Below are 16,204 nucleotides of genomic sequence, written 5' to 3' on the forward strand. Positions count from 1 at the left end.
GTGACCACACAGGTGACCTTGGGAAACACCGATGACCTTCGGAAACATACTACGGGGAAGACACCAGCCACAAAGGGCCCCACATTTATGATTCCATCGACATGAAATGCCTGGACGGGCAAATCCAGAGGCGCGTTAACCCGAGGTCCCAGGGACTGCGGGGGCGGGGAGGACACGGGGAGCAGCTGCTGAAGGCCACGGGGTTTTATCTGGGGGTGACAAAAAGATTATGGACACAGAGGTGGTGGCTACACAACCTTGTGAATGTACAAACCACCACGGAATTGTATGTTTTAAAGTGGTTGCTTTCATCTTATGTGAATTTACAGTGTTAAAAAACCCACAAAGCTGGTCCTGGACTTCTCCTAATGAGGTTATCTCGGCGTCAGCGTGCCCTGAGCTCGCGCCATTCACTCAGGTGTAGCTTATTAATCTCAACACGGAACGTATTTTTAAAAATATTCACGTTGAGATGAGACAATCTCCAGTGACGTCACTGGTGGGGACGCCTTGTGGGGAATGTGGCGGAACTGGCGGAAACAGCTGATTTTTTGGGTCCTTCTCTAGAAGCGGGGCCAGGGTGCGTCCCGGCTGGGGAGGGGAATGCTGGGGGAAGGGGCCCAGGTTGTTCATGTAACGAGATGCCCTTGCCAGGGCCGGAAGCTCAAGCACTTGGGTCTTTCCTGGGCTCCACTTGGCTCTGAGGGGAAACTTGATACTTCCATTACTTTCGTGCCACCCAGTCTGCTCAGGAGCAAAGCACATGTGGTCTTGTGGGCGGCTGCGGCTGCCCTGCCTCTGGCTGGGTCTCAGAAAACGCCCCATCCCCCAGGTTCCCCCAGGATTTCGGTCACCAAGGACCACGTCCTAGAGAGGCCAGCGAAGACCAGGAAGGTGGTTCTGCTGCCTCCCGAAGCTGACTTCTCTTAGCCTTCCAGGAAAACGCAGTCTTGGTTCTGGTGTACACGTGAGGGTGGCGCACGTAACTGCCCGATAGCTTTTCCCCCCGACAGGCAGAACCTCTGGCTGGTAATCAGCCTGTGGGTGCATTTTTCTAGTTACTCAAAATCACCCTAAAAGGCACAAACACTAAGAGGGTTATTCGCAGAAGCTCAACCTCTTTTGCAGAAACTATCACTTTATACATTCAAGATTTTGGAATATTCTATTACTGGGGTTGAGAACAACCAAGGAGGTTTCAAAAAGTCACTTTGAAACCAAGGAAGAGCTTCCAGAGCATTCTGCGTGGACAGCTCCGCTCTCAGCAGAGGGAGGCGATGGGCACGTGCTGGCCGCCTCGGGGCCGAATAGTCCAAGGCTCTGTTAGGCCCTGACTGGGGCCAGCTGGAGGAAAGCAAGGGCTTAACCAACTCCCCCACTCGCTGAGAGCTGAGATCTCCCCCAGAACGCTGGCCTCTGCGCTCTCCTCACACCACCGCACGTGGGACCTTCCCTGCTCCCTGACAGCTGAGGGCTCTTGACGCCTGCGGGGCCTGTGGGGTCTCCTCCCGCTCCCTCGGAACGCTGGCCTCCTGCGCTCTTCTCACACCACCGCACGTGGGCTCTTTGACAGTGTTCTCAGGCTCACTTCAAATATTGTCAAGCGCAGAAGACCGGGGGATAGATGCTTACTAATTGTTTAGGTGGTGATGACTTCTCTAGTCCTTTAACTCAATCTGAACACCTCTGAGCAAAAGAAATCGGAATTCTTGCATTTTGTAAAGTCCTAAATGAAAAATGTTTCTGAAACATGAGAACAGTAATTGCTGTAAAAGTTCCAAGTTTCATATTTTAACTCATGGCCAGGTAATATTTTCCCACCCAAACATGAAGTAGGGAGCTTGGGTGGGGAACAGGGGAAGAGCAGCTTCAAGAAGCAGGGAGAGACGGCGAGAACCTGCGGCTTTCCACACACACGCTTCCTCGCCAGAGGACTGTCAAATGGCATGTGACTGTGTGTGTGGCCAAAGCCTCACCCAGGATATTCCTCTCAGCAAAAACATTTGGCACTAGCAGGCGTTCCTTCTCCACCTCGCCCGGATGAACATTTCTGAGCCGCTTCAGTTACAGGGCCTGGGAACTATCCGGCGTCTCGCAAATTTCTACAGCAGGTTTTCACCTCAACATAGAAGAAAGGGACGAGCTCTACTGGCAAGATGCCCTTCCAACGGCGAACGGCTGCGTCTACACAGCCGTCCCAACACGAGGCTCGTCTCACAGACGATCCAATTACACCCAACTGCAAACACACTCCAAGAACAAAGCGGAATCTTCCACGCATGTCATGAACCACTCGCAGATGCCTGTCCAGCAAAAAAAATACGGCTTTATTGGATCTATTTCCTAACTACAGCTGACACAAACATCAAACGTTTCCTTTTCGATGGCAGTCCCCTGAGAAAGGCTGCATGTGACTCCCAGGATGCCGGGTGCAGGGTACCCAGCTGCAGGCAGGACGCGGCCACACGTCTTCACGGTTGTGTGCAGACTGACGGGATGGCCTTCAGGTTGTTTCTTTCTGTGAGGGAGACACAAGAGACGCGATCGTGCGGAGTGCACGTTACAGGCCGTTCCTCCTGCAGGAGCCCTTTCTCCATCAGTGGCGTTCACAGCCGGAGCCTCCACCCGCAGGTGCAGTTCAAGCAGGTTCCATGAGGGGGCATTAATTCCTAAGGCACGAGTTCAGGTCAACCGTGTTTTAATGAATAAACCATGCTTTTGGGTTATATGGAACAATAGATCACTGCGAGTAATCATACGTAATAAGCAGTTAATTGTACAAAGTGCCACAGCAAAGCCTACATGAACCAATCTGTTAACCGTAACTCATCTGAAAACACTACGCGGGGCTGAGCGTTCATTAAAGCGTCGTTTTTGGTATTGGTTTTCTTAGATGAAGCAGAGAGTGGTAAGGCTTCTGTGAAACAATCATCTTATAACTGAACAAATATGTTACACTCATGTTGCATGTTATTTACAATCCCTTTCTAATGCTGCCGTCTGGTAACCTACAGCTACTGTGAATCACAGCTCCTGGCTTTCTGGGGTCCTCCTCGAACTGCACGCGACGAGAAAATGCACAGCCGTCCGAGGCGGCGATGGACGCCAGCAAGAGCAGCGCCTGGAGCCCCAGACGCAGGTTCCAAAACGGATGCCGGTTATTGCTGACAGGGAAGCCCTCCCGGGCGAGGACGCGTCGGCTCTTTTATTATTTATCCATAAATAGATGCCTAGATATGTACACACATGCAAATGCAGTCTATCCTGTAGCAGGTTCTTCTGCTTTTGTCCAGTAACCTATTGATGTGCTATTCAACTTACTTGTGCCATGTTCGAAGCCAGATTAAAAACAAAGATGCTAGCATGCGACTATGAACAGGCCTACGGTTTCGACTGCACAGACGAGGGAAGCGTGTTACAGAAGAGCTGAGATGACAGACTGGAAGATTCTAGAACACACTGGGTGAGGCAGCAAGGTTGTACATGACAGCCCAGAAAACGTTCCAAACGTAGGAGACTCGTATGAGGGTCCTCCCGCAGCCTGCCAGTGTTCTCTTCGTTCATACAAAGGGTAAAACCTCACAATGAAATGTGTTTACGGTTTCTGCTCCTACAAATACTCCTACAGTAGCAAATCCAATGCTCAGTTCTACGATGCCCTGTCGAGTTAAATAAGGCACTTCCAGTATTGAACCCCAGGGCTGCGAGAAGGGCTGGGCTTGGGGTCAGACTGCATGTGGGCCGTTCCCATGAAAGGCCCCTGCACGGTGGGTCTCCTGTCTCAGCCCAGCCAACTCCCTTCTGTTGTCGTGAGATGACTTCTCCTCCAGGAGACACAGTGGCCTCCCTTATTCCGGGCTTTCCTTCTTGGTGGAGAGCCACGTCGTTGCACGTATTAATGTTCAGCTCCTAGCATTCAGCCAACTGGAGGTTCCGAGTGGTACCAGCTGTGTGTTCAGTTTATTTACTCAAAAGTCTCTGTCTGCTGAAGTCAGCACAGCCCCGCTGAACCGAGTGCTCCAATGTGGCAACTAGGAGTGGGTGCTCGTGCCGGAGAGGTCATTTCGTATTATTTCATTTACTGCAAGAAAAGAAAAATTGAGAAAGTATTAGTCAAACACGCCTCTCCAGCAAGTATCTATAAACATCAAAGAAACGCCCCCAGCCCTGCTTCTCGTCAGTGACGCTCACGCCTGTGACAAGGCGTCCCCCCCAGGAACCTGCATTTCCTCCTCGGTCCCACCCTGGTCCATGAGCGTCGGGAACCAGCGCCTGGCTGCCTCGGCAGAGAGCTGGGGTCGCCGGGTTTCTGCCGGCAGAAACCCACCCTCGTCCGTAGCACGGTGCCAGCACGTCTCAGACGGCCAAAGTGCCGGTGCCAGGTGCTGGCCGCGAAGCTGCCACGGATGTCTCTCCACAGACCCAGCGACCCGCGGGTCCACAGCAGCACCTCCGTGGGGGCAGCACCAGCGTTGCCTGAGCCTCCCTCTCAGGCTCTTCCTGATTTTTATTTCTCTTTGGACGGCGGTGTCCCTGAGTCCCCCACACACCGGTGATGTCCCCGTCACCTGGACGGCGGTGCCCCTGAGTCCCCCACACACCGGTGATGTCCCCGTCACCTGGACGGCGGTGCCCCTGAGTCCCCCACACACCGGTGATGTCCCCGTCACCTGGACGGCGGTGTCCCTGAGTCCCCCACACACCGGTGATGTCCCCGTCACCTGGACGGCGGTGTCCCTGAGTCCCCCACACACCGGTGATGTCCCCGTCACCTGGACGGCGGTGTCCCTGAGTCCCCCACACACCGGTGATGTCTCCGTCACCTGTGACTTCTGGCAGATGCAGAGGAAACAAGCGGCACTGCGAGGGCCTTTGTGAGCTGCCGGCATCCCTGCTCCACCCACCTCCTGCCGCGGCTGCCCTGATGGGCGCTGAGATAGGGAATGTGCCCCCAGCACTGTCACCACGTCCCATCTCCCTCCCAGGTTCTGGCAGGGCGTGCGCTGACGTCACGGAACTGCCCGGGCTTCCCTCTGCCCTGGGCTGGAGCACCCAGAGCCCAGATAAGCCCCATGTGTTTCTGCAAAGGCCCCGGCCTGTCTCAGGGCGGCTTTTCCTGGAGCAATTAGTGGGTGTGCATTTCATCACCCCACTCACTTCCCTAAATTCCCTTTCAACAACCCCCCTGACTATTTTTAAGAATAACAATAACAAAACACAGATGGAGAACCGGGAACTGTGTCATGGAAACTGATAACAGGGACGCACTGGCACTGAGCTCCAGGAGGAATCCTGGCTGCAAACACACACCCGAGGCCGGCTCGCCCAAGGCTCTGTGGGGCCAGAGACCGGGCAAGTGAAGGTGCCCCACACGCCCAGCCCCACCTGCAGCACCTCCTGACGCGGTGCCCACAGAGGGTCCCAACTCCGTCCTGTGTGGGCGCTCAGCCTCCATAAAGACACAGGCACACGTGGGCTCCCCGCCAGCCCTGCTCAGAGGCCCCACTGAACCTGGCCCCTGCCCAGGATGGGACCTGGCGCTCAGCTACAGGACACAGAGCCAGGCTCTCTGCAGAGGGCTCCGCCCCCGGTGTGGAAGGCACCAGAAGGAGCCCGGGCTCCCGCCCTCCGTGTGACTCTTCACAAACACTAATGAGGATTCCCCAGCAGGGCCCAGGTGCTCCTGGATGGGCATGCAGGACCCGACTTGTCCGGAGTGCCTGCGGCAGCTCCTACGCCACAGGCACTTTCCGTGACACTCGGGCGGGCCACAGGGCCTCGGCACAATGCGGAGAGGAAGAGGGCTCTGCTCCGTAAGAGGTCGAATGGCCCCACCCAAACGCCCTGGGCTGCTGGTTCCTCAGCGTCCTCGTGCCCACCGTGCTGCTGAGCGCAGCGTCCCCCAGGAGCCCCACGCCCTGCTGTGCTCGGCACCTGTGGCACGAGACGGGGATGCCCCAGAATTTGAGACCAGTTAACTGTCTTCCCATTGCACTGGTTCAGCCTTGAAACAAAAGACATCTGCAAGGAGGCAGGAGGAGCCGCCTGCTCAGGAGGGAGACACGGCGGGGATTCTGGGAGCTCAGAACAGGCCCCACCTGTGGGAGGGCGGCTGCTCAGTGCATGAAGAGGGCCGGGCTCAGGCCCTCACCCAGCCCCGGCCCGCGGAGCTCCAGAAGAAAGGACTCCAGTCAGAATAGTGATTGTGGGGTCGAAAGAGGCCTAAATGATACAAACGGGAAAGACGGGGACACGACAAGGAACTAATGAAGCCATGGGTGGGTCATGAAGGGTAACAGTGACAGGGACAGGAGGGAGGCCTGAGAGGTAGTCATGATGGGACGTGGGGAGGCCTGAGGGGTCATAATGGTGGGATTTGGGGAGGACTCAAGGGTAATAATGGTGGGATGTGGGGAGGACTGAGGGGTAGTCATGATGGGATGTGGGGAGCCCTGAGGGGTAGTAATGGTGGGACGTGGGGAGGCCTGAGGGGTAATAAAGATGGGACGTGGAGACACCTGATGGGTAATAATGCTGAGATGTGGGGAGGACTCAGGTAATGATGGTGGGACGTGGGGAGGACTGAGGGATGATAATCGTGGGACATGAGGAAGCCTGAGGAGTAGTAATGGTGGGACGTGGGGAGGCCTGAGGAGTAATAATGGTGGGACGTGGGGAGGCCTGAGGGGTAATAATGGTGGGACGTGGGGAGGCCTGAGGGGTAGTAATGGTGGGACGTGGGGAGGCCTGAGGGGTAGTAATGGTGGGACGTGGGGAGGCCTGAAGGGTAGTAATGGTGGGACGTGGGAGGCCTGAGGGGTAGTAATGGTGGGACGTGGGGAGGCCTGAGGGGTAATAATGGTGGGACGTGGGGAGGCCTGAGGGGTAGTAATGGTGGGACGTGGGGAGGCCTGAGGGGTAATAATGGTGGGACGTGGGGAGGCCTGAGGGGTAGTAATGGTGGGACGTGGGGAGGCCTGAGGGGTAATAATGGTGGGACGTGGGAAGGATTGAGGGGTAATAATGGTGGGACGTGGGGAGGATTGAGGGGTAGTAATGGTGGGACGTAGGGAGGCCTGAGGGGTAGTAATGGTGGGACGTGGGGAGGCCTGAGGGGTAGTAATGGTGGGACGTGGGGAGGCCTGAAGGGTAGTAATGGTGGGACGTGGGAGGCCTGAGTGGTAGTAATGGTGGGACGTGGGGAGGCCTGAGGGGTAGTAATGGTGGGACGTGGGGAGGCCTGAGGGGTAATAATGGTGGGACGTGGGGAGGCCTGAGGGGTAATAATGGTGGGACGTGGGGAGGATTGAGGGGTAATAATGGTGGGATGTGGAGAGGCCTGAGGGGTAGTAATGATGGAACGTGGGGAGGCCTGAGGGCAATAGTGAGGGGACATGATGGGTGATAGTGACGGTGACAACGTGGACACGGCATCTCAGGTCTCCATCGTGTTTGTGGGACAGGCCGCCTGCATGGCAGCCGAGAGCCGTCTTGCTCTCCACGGGCACAGGAGGGGCACGTCTGCTGAGGGGCGAAAGGGGAAGCGGCGCAGCAGTGGGGCTTCCCCTTGCTGCCCACGGGCACCTGAGCCTTGGTGGGAGAGCCTGGTGGGGGGCGGGAAAGTTCCTCGGTGTGTCCCCTAGCCACCCAGGTTCCCGCCGGGGACCACCACAGCCTCCTTTGCTCTCTCTGCCTCTGTCTGCGGCTGCTGAGCCCTGGGGAGGGGAGGGGAGGAGGGCCGGCCTCGTGAGAGCTGTCGGGGCCTAAGGAGCCAGCAGCCTGCACCCCACTCCTGTGGGCTGGCGGTGCGTGTCAGCCGACCCTGTCCCAGCGCCGGGTCAAGTGTGTTCCACAAGGTCTCAGACACTGCAGGGACACACGGCTGGGACCGGACACAGCCCAGGCACCCTCCAGTGCCTTCCTGATGCCCCACAGCAGCAGCTGACAGAGAGCGAGAGACACAACCCCGATGCCACTCAGCAGAGGACGGCACAGCAACCGAACCGCAGAGGAGGCCGCGCTGCCCAACCGTCCACACCGTGGAGAAGAGCCCTGCGTGGAGCTGCACTCACCCCACAGACGCGGCCTGTGCTGCAACCCTGAGGAAAGCCACAGCTTCCCCTTTCACAGGTGGACAACGGGCCCATCCCGGGGGTCGGTCTGAGGCCACGTGGCTCGCTGGCGCTGGGCTGAAAGACAGTACGGGACCCCCCACGCCTTCCCGCCATGAGCACTTCTGACCCATGAGGTCAGCCACAGCTGCCCAGCTCTGCCCTTGCTATGCCGGGGGCGGCTTCCTTGGGTATGGTTGCTGATGACACCTACGGTTTCCCATACCAGCTCTCGGCTGATAATTTCCATCTTCTTATTCAGCTTTTCCACAGACACACAGGGTTTTTTCCCTTCACGGCGCATTTTGAATTGCAGGTAACATGTGACCCTCACGGCGTGTGGGAGAACCTGAAAGAGGAAACTCACTTTGCTTAACGTCAGATGTCCCCGCAACAGGATGTGGTGAGCTGTTACACCACAATTTCATTTAATAAGGAAGGTTTTTTTCCCCTTATATTAGATTTTTCTCTAAAATGCTCCTCAGGTGGAAACTATTGTTTTTTCCTAAAACTCGAGTGTGGCGTTTTGAATCCTTGCTGCGGGCCGAGTGCCTCCCTGGAGGCCACATGCACACACCCACACTCACACCCACCTCTCCACACACATCTGGAATGGAGTGAAGGAGGAAATCAGTATATTTTTAAATATAAAAACTACCAAGTCCACGGGCAGGCGTGGCTCTCACTGCCCCACCTGTGGATCTTCTCCGTGCCCCTGCTGGGGCCACACAAGCTCTCACTGGCTGTGCGTAAACAAGCCGTAGGCGAGATGCCTTTCTCAGTCAAGTATTCGACCTTCACATAACCAGTTTCTTCTTTTTGATCATCATTTTGAAAGAAAGTTGACATTTAAACTTCACCCTATAGTGAGCTACCCAAAGTTCACCTCTTAAGTTTCACGCAGGAGTTTCGTTTCTCTACGCTGAGAACGATGAGAGCCAGAACGGAGCTGTGAGGGCCTGAACGTTGTTTGATATATTTTGCCCCCTCTCTGCCTGGCTTGGAAGCAACATTTTTCTGCATTTCTGAATGCCTGGTTTCTGAAAGCAATTAAGGATCTTACATTTTAAGGAATGAACAAACCACCCTTTTCCCCAGCAGTTACGCAGCCCTGCCTGGCCCTCGGGGCACCTGCCTGGCCCTCGGGGCACCTGCCTGGCCCTCGGGGCACCTGCCTGTCTGCTCCTGGCAACAGTCCCAGGAGGGGCAAAGGCAGGCACTGTAGTCACCCATTCTGTCCATGGGACCACGGAAGGCTCAGAGAGTGGGAATGGCCGCCTGGGACCCCAGAGCTGACAGGGCGGGGCTGACCCTCACTGGGGTCTGAGCTCGCTGGCTCTGCTGGGCCCTGCACAGTCGCCTGCCCCCAGATCCTCTCAGATGGTGGCCTGGGGCCCCACTGGACAAAGCCACAGTGTTAGATGTGCGTTTGTTCTTTCAGTACTTACTAGGAAAGTCGTGGAAAGCTGGAATGGGCCTACTGGCTGGTGCCTGGGGGGGCGACTCAGACCCTGGGACAGGAGGGTTCCCACCCTGCCCGGCCAGCTCCTGGCCCCAGATGCCTATCCTCTCTCCTCCATATCTGCCCCGCTGTCCCTTCCCTCTCTGGTCCTCCCTGTTTCACCTGCAGGGTGCTCAGAGCCCGGAACTTGGTGTGTCTGAGGTGAGGGAAGGCTGGGGGTGGGAGTGTTTACTACCACTTTCCTTTCCTGCGGTGTGCGCCTTTTAACACAAACAAAACACACACACACACCAGCAGATGCCCTCCCGCCCACAAAACACACCAGCAGACGCCCCCCCGCCCACAAAACACACCGGCAGATGCCCCCCCACACAAAACAAGCACATCAGCAGACGTCCCCCACACAAAACACACAGACGTAGACATCAGTGGATATACCCCCCCAACAAAAATCAGCAGACACCCCCCACACACAAATCAGCAGATGTCCCCCTACACACACACAACACACACATCAGTGGACGTCCCCCCGCCAACAGACACACACATCAGCAGACGCCCCCCTTACACACACACACACACAGACACCAGTGGACGCCCTCCCACACACACACAGTCTTCTGCTACTTGGCTATACTTATTTTTCAGTCATTTCTCCGGTACTAGCTTAAATGTGCCTTAAACATTTTTTATGTGGGGTTGGGGGAGGCAGGTGGCCAGTGGAGGAGGACGTCGCGCTGCCGCTCGCCTTCCGCTATGCCGAGAGCCACCAGGACACGTCGGCATCTCCCCTGCTCTGAAATCAACACTGAGATGCACCGAGTCGCTTCGGAGGCACACACAGAGGCAGCGACACCGCGCGAGGCCTGCTGACTCTCCAGCTCTGACACTGCGTCCGGAGCTCCCGGCCGCGCGGTGCGGGATCCCCTCTCGTGAGGGGCCCGCAGGAGCATTGAGAAGGCTCTCGCCTGATGGGTTCCCGCAAGTTCCTCACTGCAGACCCTCACTCTACCAGTCTTGATTCCATTTGAAATCTGACTTCCAAGGCAGCCCTGCCGACTGTCAAAACGCCCCCCTTTCCTGGTGTGTGCCCTCCATCCTCGCTTCCTGGGGGCAGCCGGTTTCTTGCTGTCTGGACAACAGAGCTCTGCCAACACCATTTATCTCGTCCATCCAGGACTTTATCACCAACTGTCCTACTTCCGGCTCCTTTGCGATAGCGTACGTGTCTGTGTTTGGCTGTGACTAACAGGGCCTCTGAATAAAGTGAAAATAATCCCATTTTAAGCTGCAAGAGGAAAGACTCACAGACGGAAAGTCCTTCACAGACAGAGACCCAGGATCCTGAAATGCAGCACGTCCCTTACATGTTCTGAGAGTAAAACTTTAAACATACAAGCCCTGGGAGGAAAAGCAATTCCTAAAACATGGCAGAAACAATGTAAAAAAAAATCTTGCTGTTGTTTTAAAAATTGACCTAAGACTGGGCATGGTGGCTCACGCCTGTAATCCCAGCACTTTGGGAGGCCAAGGCAGGAGGATCACTTGAGGGCCAAAAGTTCAAGACCAGCCTGGGCAATGTAGTGAGACCCCATCTCTACAAACAAATGTAAAAATGAGCCAGACATGGTGGTGTGCACCTGTGGTCCCAGCTACTTGGGAGGCTGAGGTGGGAGGATGGCTTGAACCCAGGAGGTTGAGGCTGCAGTGAGTTGAGATTGTACCACTGCACTCCAGCCTGGGTAACAGAGCAAGACTGTCTTAGGAAAAGGAAAAAAAAAAAAAAAAAAAAAAAAGCCTGATCTCCTGTTTTCCAGGAGAGCCCGAGCCTTGTGAGGGTTTTTCAGATGGTAATGAAACAACCTGGAAGTCAGCAATTCCTAAGGATTTTCTGACTCTTCTCAGACTAAAATTCTCCCACTTTCCTGCTGCCTTGTTCAAACCACTGCTCGGAGATCTGGGAGCAACCACCAGCCGCTGGAGGCTCTGAGGCCTGAGGCGAGGTCTTTGCACTTGAACGCTCTGGTAGAACAAGGTTTAGCCAAAGGGGGCCTGGAAGGGCCCATCCTCGCCTTCTGCCCAGTCCTGCAGGGCTCAGGGCACGTCCTGGGGGCTAATCTGTGGGAAGAGGTTTGACTGAGACCCCGTTCTGCTCTGTGGATGGGTGGACTCTTCCACATCTCACACGGAGAAACAACTTCCTCCTGGATCGGAGCCCAAGTCGGGGATAAGGTGCCTCCTGCCTGCACTGTGGGCACCGGCCGCCTTGTTACAGAATCACCGGCCATCTGCTGAGGGACACTGGGTGCCAGGGATCCTCACACCCCCCAGAGCACCCAGCACAGCTCTCCTTGGAGCTGGCTGCTACCCTTAGTCTTGTTTTGAAGACAGGATTGGGTGGTCAGGTCAGCCCATCCTCACGCCACGGTGAGCAGCAGGGGCAGGAGCAGCCTTGCTGTGTGCCACACCCCAGGCAGTGAGCAGTGGCTCCTTGGGGAATCTGAGATTTTTCCAGGTCTGTTTTCTATATGGCTGAATGATGTGGCGAAATGTTTGTCAAGGACACCCCCTCGGGTGCTTGGATCTGCCTCTTTCACGAGCACGACGGGGGTGCCAGGCACTTCCTGGTGAACCCTCAGTTACCGCCCATGAGAACAGAAGCAGGCAGTGCAACACAGGCTGGGCCCGGGGGCTCCATCGCCCTTTACACTGCCACGCTCAGCTTCCAGATGTCCTACTGTGCGCGTGTGCCCCTCCTTCACGTTTCTGGGGTTCATGCGAACATTAGTGTTGTCCTTCCCTTTCTGACTCAAAGAATTGACTGTGCCTGTCACTGGACGCAGCGGCTGCCATGAGTGTCGACCGGGAAAGTGATGGGAAAAGCTGTTTGGACACAGCTGAGCTGCCTCTATCTGGTCACCTGCACGCCGGGCCCATGCAGTCTGCTCTGTCCCTGTCCCTGGCAGAGCCCATCTGGGAGCGGCAGTGACCATGCCAGCTGGAGACCAACTGAGCACCAGGGTGCCGCACAGACGACGACGCCCTCAGGCTGCAGGCAATGAAGAGCCGGGAGAGGCAGCACTTGAATTGTTTTTAGGAACTGGATTTGGGTTTAAAGAATAAGCAATGTGGTTCAGCCATGCTAACCCAAATACATTGTTTAATCCTTGCATTTAAAAAGTTTAAGTAGCACAGATGAAGGCCATAACTTGCATAAAAGATTTTTATGTCAAGTTTTAAAAAGCGTATTTGTTCATATAGGTACCAACTAACTTAACTGCATAAAACACATTTAAAAGCATCTTCCCTCTTTTTCAATGGTTATATCAGTTCCAATCAAGAAACCAATTGTGCTACGAATAGTAAAGTCTAACAGTATTTATCTATGACCGCTTAGCAAACTGGACAGTTTGGCAAGGACACAGGCCTCAGAATTCTCAGACATCAGAACGTCCTGCAGGACTGCTCCTTCTTTAGAGCTGTCATTTTCCTTTACACTAAAGCAATACAGGAAACAAAAAAGGTTGTCATGATGCCACCCACGCCCTCTGGGGGCATGTTCCCATCGCCTCTTCCTGTGGCAGTGTCCCCGTCCGCCTCACTTTCTGTTCAGCAGGCTCCCTTCTAAGGCCCACCGTCCCACTGGACATGGCGTAATTAAACCTGCAGCAGGAACGCAGTTGTCCCCAGCTTATTCCACCTTCCTCTGAGGGACAGAAAAGTGCATATTTTTCATAGAGGACAAGTCATCAAAAATAACTTTTTAAAAAGAGCAAAACAAAACAGGAAAGACATTCTCCTCGATTCCTATAACTAAGAGATAATTATAAAAAGTATTTGCTAACCTTCCCAGAAAATACACCTTTAGCTAAAGTTAGTCTTGTAACCTAAGAGGGTAATAATTTGGGTAGGACACAGATAGAAACAAATATCTCAGGCCAAATCCTATTCTTAAATAACTAACTTCTAAGATGTCTCCCAATGACGTCTGCTGTACTCAGCTCTGACAATATCTAATAATTCCTGGAGTAAGAATGCCACTTGGTGGTGGTTGAAAACCTTAATGAACATATGGATTTTCAAGGCTGTGACGTTCATTACAAGGGGCATGATAGATGTATTTGCCAACTCTTTTATGGTTTCAATGAATTGCTGAATACACAGCTTTCAATTTTTCCATCTGACATACACATTTAGACTTATATGGCTCTCGTTTAAGGTATTACAGTAGATATGAGCTAAGTACATAAAAATATGGTTAAAGCCACAAATTAGAGATCAGAAAATAGGAAGCGAAGAAGAAAACGCTTTTGTTCCACTGTACGTATATTGTGTCTGATGCAAAGAGCCGGCTCCGGTGTGTGCACCAAGGAAACTGAAGAGGCTGCCTCTCATGTGGGTTTTTTAATTTTTTGAGAAGTAAACTCTTAGAAAGTCTACCATAAATGTTTCCTCCTTCACAAGCAAATATCTGGATTTTCCATAACCTCCTATGTGTAGCCACCACCATGGCCTCCTTGGTCCACCCTAAACTGCCTGCCCCTGCCAGGCGCCTGACGCTTGGCTGAGAAACGGGGCCAGAACAAGGGCGATTCTGCCACCCCACAGCCGAGGAACCACCACGTTCTCAAAAGGCAGGGTCGCGGCGTCTCTAGAATCCTTCTTTACGATTCTGCATTTTTCAAAGATGCTTTGTAAAGCAGTGGAAAATAACAGCTTCTCAAGTTTCATTAAAAAGTACGTTCTCAAGTCCGGGACCTATTTCAGCCTTCACGTATTTTTATCTTTTTCATCGCAATAAGCCACGGCCACAGGGCCTGCTATTTTTGGAAGGCGAGGACGGGACAACAGAGGGATGGTGTGACAAGTCACGGTTTTCATAAAACAGGACCCTCATCTGGACGCAGCTGGCGCTGGGGAGCGGGACCACCACTCAGGACGCCAGCCACTAAGACAGAATAATTTTCCTACCTTAACTGCCTGCTTCCTTATTTAGCCTGAATGTTGCACGAATGCAAACGCCGCGTGGAAACTCCGGGTTCAGGTACAGGACCACGTGCCCGGGAGATTCCGACAGGCTGTCCTTCCGCCCCCTGCTGTGACAGCACGCGGGCGTCTGTTTCCATGGATCTGGTCCACCGTCTTATCTGTGCCAAACTGCCATTCCACTCACTCACTGGGATCATTAAACCACCACCCGCAGTTTCCAGGGTTTCTTTGTTCTAGGAAATACATGTCCCCGAATTATGAAAATTCCCAAACAGAATTAACAGAATTGAAAAAATAAAAGTGTTAAAGCTCCTTTTAAAGAAGATAAGGCCGGGCGCGGTGGCTCAAGCCTGTAATCCCAGCACTTTGGGAGGCCGAGACGGGCGGATCACGAGGTCAGGAGATCGAGACCATCCTGGCTAACACAGTGAAACCCCGTCTCTACTAAAAATACAAAAAATTAGCCGGGGGAGGTCACGGCGCCTGTGGTCCCAGCTACTCGGGAGGCTGAGGCAGGAGAATGGCGTGAACCTGGGAGGCGGAGCTTCCAGTGAGCTGAGATCCAGCCATTGCACTCCAGCCTGGGCGGCAGAGCGAGACTCCGTCTCAAAAAAAAAAAAAATAAAAAAAAAAAAATAAAGAAGATAAAACGAATGGACCCCGAGGAGAGTGACGGGTTGGGCCTGGTGAGGTTCTGCTTCCTCCTGTCCCTCCGCTACAGAAACACACAATTCTTCCTCCTGCCTGTTCCGGGGGAGACGGGCACTTGGTGTGAACCGGCACTGACTAGGCAGCCTCCTTCTCTGTAGGGTGGCGGAGAGGGTCAAGATAAAATGTCACCATGTGAAGTGTGTAGCAGCAGGATGTCAAAAGCTCCATCGGCAACTCAGAAGCCAACACGCCCCTGGTGCCCAGCCAGGCTGCAGGGGTGTGAGCCTTGCCCCACCTGAGCCCCCATCCACCACCACCGCCCGCCCACCACCACCACAGGTATCCTGTTGGCCAGGGACTCCCAAAGGAGGCGGCTGGAGACCACCACTCCTGTGGGATGGGAAACTTGCCTTCCTTTTTTCCTTTTTTTTTTTTTTTGAGACGGAGTCTTGCTGTGTCACCCAGGCTGGAGTGCAGTGGCGTGATCTCAGGTCACTGCAATCTCCCAGGTTCAAGCGATTTTCCTGCCTCAGCCTCCTGAGTAGCTGGGATCACAGGAACCTGCCACCACACCCAGCTAATTTTTGTATTTTGGTAGAGATGGGGTTTCGCCATGTTGGCCACACTGGTCTCGAACTCCTGACCTCGTGATAGACCCCCCTCGGCCTCCCAAAGTGCTGGGATTACAGGCGTGAGCCACTGTGCCTGGCCTGCCTTCTTATTTATTTTTAGAATCAGGGTCTTGCTTTGTCTGTCGCCCAGGCTGGAGTGCAGTGGAATGATCTCAGCTCACTGCAGCCTTGACCTCCCAGGTTCAAGCAATCCTCCCTCCTCAGCCTCTCAAGTAGCTAGGACCACAGGCGCATGCCACCACGTCTGGCTAGTTTTTAAATTTTATAGAGACAGGGTCTTGCTATGTTGCCCCAGCTGGTCTCCAACTCCTGGGCTCAAGTGATCCTCTGGCCTCAGCCTCCCAAAGTGCTAGGATTAC

At 54.3% G+C, this 16,204-nt stretch overlaps 1 protein-coding gene across 7 annotated transcripts in view; it reads right to left on the minus strand.

The window, feature by feature from the left end:
- Nucleotides 1-2,306: 2,306 nt before the first annotated feature.
- The window catches only part of NFATC1 (nuclear factor of activated T cells 1), a 129,417-nt gene continuing 115,519 nt past the window's right edge, over nucleotides 2,307-16,204 (minus strand). For all 7 annotated transcript variants that reach the window (XM_074022337.1, XM_045378102.2, XM_045378101.2 and 4 more), the window contains one exon: nucleotides 2,307-4,081. In XM_074022337.1, coding sequence (XP_073878438.1) covers nucleotides 4,079-4,081 — 3 coding nt within the window. In that variant the 3' untranslated portion in view covers nucleotides 2,307-4,078. The remainder of the gene's footprint in view (nucleotides 4,082-16,204) is intronic.

Source organism: Macaca fascicularis, chromosome 18 (assembly GCF_037993035.2).
Source record: "Macaca fascicularis isolate 582-1 chromosome 18, T2T-MFA8v1.1".
Classification (NCBI taxonomy): Eukaryota; Metazoa; Chordata; class Mammalia; order Primates; family Cercopithecidae; genus Macaca; species Macaca fascicularis.